This window comes from Podarcis liolepis, assembly GCF_965112155.1.
Source record: "Podarcis liolepis genome assembly, chromosome: 12".
Lineage (NCBI taxonomy): Eukaryota > Metazoa > Chordata > Lepidosauria > Squamata > Lacertidae > Podarcis > Podarcis liolepis.
Genome location: NC_139563.1, coordinates 33,815,208 through 33,821,434, shown reverse-complemented (window position 1 = coordinate 33,821,434; position 6,227 = coordinate 33,815,208). Strand labels below are relative to the sequence as shown.

General features: G+C 48.1%; 1 protein-coding gene across 1 annotated transcript; it reads left to right on the top strand.

Annotated features, from left to right (window-relative positions):
- The first annotated feature begins 2,728 nt into the window (after window positions 1–2,728).
- LOC310690249 (fer3-like protein) lies at window positions 2,729–3,479 on the top strand. The gene has a single exon (XM_083468938.1). It carries the CDS (start codon window positions 2,773–2,775, stop codon window positions 3,328–3,330), a length of 558 nt encoding a protein of 185 aa, XP_083325064.1. The 5' UTR covers window positions 2,729–2,772; the 3' UTR covers window positions 3,331–3,479.
- Window positions 3,480–6,227: the final 2,748 nt, after the last annotated feature.

Below are 6,227 nucleotides of genomic sequence, written 5' to 3'. Positions count from 1 at the left end.
CTGTATTGTTATTCAGCAATTGTTAACAAGCCTTGGTTTTACTCTGTTGCATACCTGTCTAATCCTGCCTCAATATATGGTACTCAAAAATGTCAAAATACTGATCACTAGAAATTAATCATACAAAATAAATGGCATTAAGATGTATTTATTTTTGATGAAACGCTTAACACTCTCACAAGCAGAATCAAGCTCGAATGCCATCTCAAACAAACAAAAGAAATCCTGTAGTAAACTGATGAAATTCTCTGATGAAATTATTCATGTTTATACCTAGCTTAACAAGATGTTGCCCAAGGACAAACTAACCGTGTCTGTGTCTATATGATTAAGGAATCGTTTGAAGCAGTGGGGAAGGAGAGCAAGATAACCCGAGTGTGCGGTAGGCAAATATTGTTTACCTGTTGCATCCGCCTTGGAAGACGCTGAGTTCCGGGAGCTGTCCAATGTACTTAGCAGGACCTTTGTATCCACAGTCTCCGTCAGAAGGATGTTCTCTCCGAGCTAAGCTGTAATATCATTCTCCAGGGATTGCCTGTATCCGAGATGGACCAGATTGTTCATTTTCAAGACGTTAAGGGAAGCGAAGAAGGGCAGATCTGTTTGCCTCGCCTTGAAAAGGAGTCAAGGAGGACTAATCTTTCTCCCCTCGTTTCCCCGCTGCAAAGGCTGGTTTAATCGCGGCAGCTGCTGCCCAGCCTGCAACAAACAGGGTCGATTTTTGTGCTCGGCGGGGAATGTTTACTGACCTGGAGTCAAACAAAAGCGATGCTCTTTGTTTGAGGATAGTTGAAAGAAAATCTTCCAAAGCGAAGGGCTGTTATTGTTATTATTGTTGTTGTTGTCGTCATCTTCATTCGTCCTGGGCTCAAGGAGAGCCAAAACATTCGTTTAAATTAAAGTACCTGTAGTAGGAGGAACAAATAATAGCCTTTGGGTGAGTTAGGCAATGACATTCCAGCTGAAGAAGGGATTGAGGAGAAAAAAATCAGAAGGCCAGTTTAGACATCAGCAGCCAGGTGGTATTGGAAGGTGAGCGCGCACCTGACAGAGAAGTAAGCTTTCGCTGGTGTAGCATTTAAGATCTAATGCCCCGTTTCATGGGAACGTACTGGGCTGTAGGAGGGCAACAAACTAGTATTTGCTTGCTAATAACCACAGCACCCCGCGGCCGCTGCTAAAAGCAATAAAGCCCAGGTTTTGTTCTGGAATAGGAAATGAAAAGCTCACAGCTCATCAGGGGTGCTATTTCAAGTTTCGGGAGGGGTTGGTCGCAGAGGTCACATCCGCCCCATACATATAAAGCTCTCTTAATAGCACTTTAACCATGATGGTTCCATCCCCCCCCCAAAGAATACTGGGAACTGTAGTTTGTTAAAGACGCTGGGAATGTAGTTCTGTGAGGAGTCACCTAACAACAATTGGGAGCAATTACTGTTCCCAAGCTTATTTGGGAAAAGCCATGACTATTATAAGTGCTATAAAGATTTTAGGTGTGGAGGGAGAGTCACGTAAGGTACTTACTGCTAGATATTTGCAAAACGAAATGAAGAAGGAGAAACTACAAAAAAATCATCAAACCCTCCAGTGTATTTTTAGAGCATTTCCTGCAGTCGAGTTAATATGCTGTAATGGTTAGACAGTCAGACTAAGACCTGGGAGACCAGAGTTCAGGTCCTCCCTGGGTGTCCTTCAGCCCTTCACTCCTTCTCAATCTAAGCTTCCTCACAAGGTTGTTGCTCAGGATTAAATGGGGCGGGGCAGAACCATGTCCACCACCGTGAGCTCCTTGGAGGGGAAAGATGGGGTGTAAATACAATACAAACAAATAAAATGCTTCCTCACAAGTAATATGGATGTCCCTGAAGAATAGCCTCCAACAAGCGGAGGGCAGTCCCTATTATGAGTCATTATTATGTTTCAATTTCTCAGCCCAGACTTCTGCTAAGAGGCACCTAAAAAGTGTTCGGAGACCCCTGGAGACTCTCTCCGGTGTCTCCCACCCCCGCCTCAGCCTTTATAAGCCCTGCTGAGCACAGAGCTATTTGCACACTTATGCCAGGAGAGGGGTGGGATGTTTGAGGAACGAGTCCCAGAGTTACCACTGGGAATGCAATGGAGGGTCTCTTCCCCCCCTCTCTCCCCTCACCACCACCTCCCCAACTATGCTTACTTAGGCTAATGGAGGCCTTCCCATTCATCTGCCATTGCGCTGGGATACGGGGCAAACATTCCCCCGTGACCCTTGGCAGGCAGGTTCGCTCTTCAGGGCATCATTAAAAGCATCCCTGCGCTTGTCTGTGACATCCATTGAAAAGGCTTCTTCTCCCCACCCCCCTCCCTGGGTTTACACACACACACACACCCCCCCCCCCACACACACACACCACAGGCCCAGTGTCCCTCCCTCCGCCACCCCTCCCCGGCTCTTTCCAGAGTGAAAATCCTTTGGTCGCGGCTGCAGATGGGGATGAAAAGGGTCTCTCCCCAGGTGGCTGAGAGGGGCTGTTGCCAAGAAGGAACTGGCGGCCTCATCTCTGGGGCAAGGGCTGCTTCGTCCCCGGCGGCAACTCGCCTCTGGCAAGGCTCCTGTGTCTCCGACAGCCTCGCCTGTCGCTTCGCATCAGCCTCGCCCCTTTGGCCAGCCTCCTCCAAGCCCTTAATCCGGTGATCCTCCGGGGTTATAAATATTAATGCCCACCACGAGCATCATCACCACCAGCAGCGCCTTCCCGTCGGGGCTATAAGCGTCAGAGGACGGCTCAAGTCACTATGACCTCCGCCACCACTAGTCCCAGCACATCCTCCACCTCCAGCGAATGGCCCCCTCACCACCACCACGAAGGAAGGTTGGGGACCCCATCCATGCTGGACCTGTTAGCCGATCTCAGCACCGAAGGGCTTCCCCGACTGGCGGCGGCCCCTTTGGATCTCTACGCATTCCCCTCCGGCGCTCCCTTTGGCCAAAGGTCTTCTACAGCCTCCGGAGGGCTGCTCCGCATGGGTGAGGAAGACCCCGAGGTGGAAGAAGAAGACGAGGGGGAGGAGGGGGAGGGGGAAAGAGAACGGGGGCCAGATGGAGGGCTGAGGAGGGCCGCTTTCCTGAGCAGACCCAAGCGCAAGCGCCTCATCACGCACACCCAGCGCCAGGCGGCCAACGTGCGGGAGAGGAAGAGGATGTTCAACCTCAACGAAGCCTTCGACCAGCTGCGCAGGAAGGTGCCCACCTTCGCCTACGAGAAGCGCCTCTCCAGGATCGAGACGCTGCGCTTGGCTATCGTCTACATCTCCTTCATGACCGAGCTGCTGGAGGGCCGCGGGACCAGCTAGGGCGAGGCGGGGGCGCCGTCCATCCAAGGATGGAGAGCACTCAGAAGCCCATAGCTGCGCGCTCCCAAGGCAGGCTGGAAGGCGGGAGAGAAGACGCAGGGAGACAATTTCTTCAGGCTGAAGGCAGCTCCTGAGTCGGTCTTCTCTAGAGAAGCTAAGGAGCGGGCGCACGTCGAGGCCATATAACTGGCACTCTTCAGTTATCACGGCTGACTTGCAACGAAGGACTCCTCTGCCGCTTCTTTTGGACGGGAGAGGAGATCTGATGGGATGATGCGGCAACTGACAAGGGAAAGGGGTCGTTTGGACCCCCGGTGGGTGACCTGACACGCTTACTTCCCGAGAGTTGGGATCCCAGGGCCATTTGTTTTCAAAGGAGGGAGCCAGAAAAAAAATATTCTGAGGGGTCTGCGCAGAATGGGCAAAGTATATTTCTAGGTGGGTGAGAAAGGAAAACAGCAGCTTTTTAATTATAGAGGTGCAGAAATGGGGGACAAGTGGGGATTAGCTCCTTGTTTGTGGGGCTTCTCCCCTCGGGCGCCGCCCAACTGGGAGTGCGGTTCCAGGCAAGGAAGGGCGCACTGGACGAAAGTTGGAAAGACACGGAATAAAATCCAGGCGATGTAGAAGAGGAGAGAGAGGGGAAATGCTACGGGATGTGTGAAATCAGCAGGTAGCTTGGAACATTAAAGGGAAGCTGGAAAGGGGTTTAGATTGAGTTTAGGGGCCGTAATGGCTGTCGGAAGAAGAGAGTGGAGATGAGGAGCAGATGGGGGGGGGGCAAAGACATTTCCAGTCTCGGGCGTAGGGGGGGGCAGAGGAAGGCAACTGCCCCCCTAGATCAAGTAAAACAATACAAATACTTAACTAACTGATCAAACACGTTGGTTCGGCCCCCTTAACAAAACCCCTGCCTCTCTTAACAAAGTCCTGCCCCCCCAAAAAACAACCCTGGCTACGCCCATGCCTCCCGCGCCTCTCTCTCGCCCTCTTTCAGAATGCGGGTTGCGATGCACCTGTTCCCATCTCGGCAAGGGAAGGAAGGCAAGACAATTCTTGAGGGAAGACTTCTTGGGGGCAAAGTGAGTGTAGCGGAATACAGATGAATTTGTGGCTCCCCAGAGTGCTGGGTGGCTGTCAGTTGGCCCAGATTTGTTCACAGTTCCATTTTCTAATTAACGCCCCAATCACCCACCCCTCCTCCCAGCGATGGGTTTTTTACTACCACAAAGTGATCAGATGTAATCTTTGTTTTGTCAAAAATGAACGCTTATGTTTCAATGATCTTCCTTCTCTCCTTCATACATAGTCATCTGTTCCATCAAGGAACTGAAATGCTGGTGGGGTGGGGAAGCTGTTGAATTTTAAGGAAGGTGGGGGCTAAGAGAGTACAGACCGCGCCCGCACATACACACACACTCTGCTCAATCCACAAGCCATATGGTTTTAAGCACTAAGCAAAGTCAAATACCTTGTAATGTATGAAGACATAGGTGGATGGCTTCTTGCTCCCACCGCCACCATCTTTGGTACATGTGCCAGGGGGCACTTTGGCATCAAATCCACACTCATGTGCCCCCCCACACACACACACAAAGAAGGAAAAGATGCTTCCATCGCATGTTCCAAGGCGAACACTTTCCCCCCGACGTAGAGTTTAATTTCTGGATCATATAAGATATCATGTGAAGTGGTATTTGTGCTTCCAAGTACTTTGGCTGAACTGGATTGTCTGTAACTTTAATATATCCATCCAGGTTCAATGTAGTGTTTGTTGCTTCTCTCTTTTCTATTTGACTCCAGTGAAATGTAAAAGCAAACTGTAAGGGCATTCACAATTTGCATTAGATGCCATTGTTGCCTTTGTAAAAGTCTGGAGCTATGCCAGAAAGGCACTCCTTTGTATTTCTGACAATATATCTATCTCAGTTGAAATTTGCCTCCAAATATTCTTTTTATTGATATTATATTGTCTTAGGTGGCTTCCAGACTCTCACTTTTTTGCAGGTGGGATTCAAGTGCATATCTGCAAATTCAGGCTATCCAGTTACAGTGGATTGGGCTCTCTTGTGCAATGAAACCTGCTTGAGAAAGAACAGGATTTTTTGTGGCAATGGGGAAACTGCACTGGAAAGTGTGGGGACAACAATAGCCTGATACAACCTTGTATAACCTCCCCACAAGCATTTCAGAATGCATGTGTTATAAATAGCTGGTGTCGTATAAGCTCCCTACAAACTAATTAGGATAATGCTCAATAAACTGGAAATGATCTAGATTATGATATAGTATTTTGTGTGTTTGTTAAAATGGCTCCCTAGACTTCATTATTTATCTCAGAGTTGATTGGATGTCTTTTCCTACAGAGACTGGCCTGGAGCTCATGGTATAACTGGTGGATTTCACATACCAGGATATTTGTGATCAGATTATATTTCACTCTGTCACTGTGGACAATGTCGGACACAGACAAGTTCATTAAGAGTATTCAGAAGTCCCCTGATGTTTTGATTTCATAAAATAAATACTGTGTTCATTACACAACTCTGCTTTCCACCTAGTGTGCTTTGATAAAATTAAAATGCTATCACTATTTTAAGTGGAATTTTTCATAATTAAGCACATCTCTGCCAAATAATACAAATGTTGTTACTTTTCCCTTCTTGGCTTAATGTTAAAACACTGGAACATGACTAAATTGTGTTTTTATACAATGAAAAAAATAAAAAGCCAGGAAAAAAAATCTGTTCATGCTTCACCCCCAAATTCATGGTCCTTATAGTAGTCAAACAATTAGTTATTATGACTTTACTATATCAAAACTTTATAGTGGAGCAAGGGTGTCATGCCAGGTATCAACCAGTGGCCAGACACACAAAAAATATAAATATCTGTTA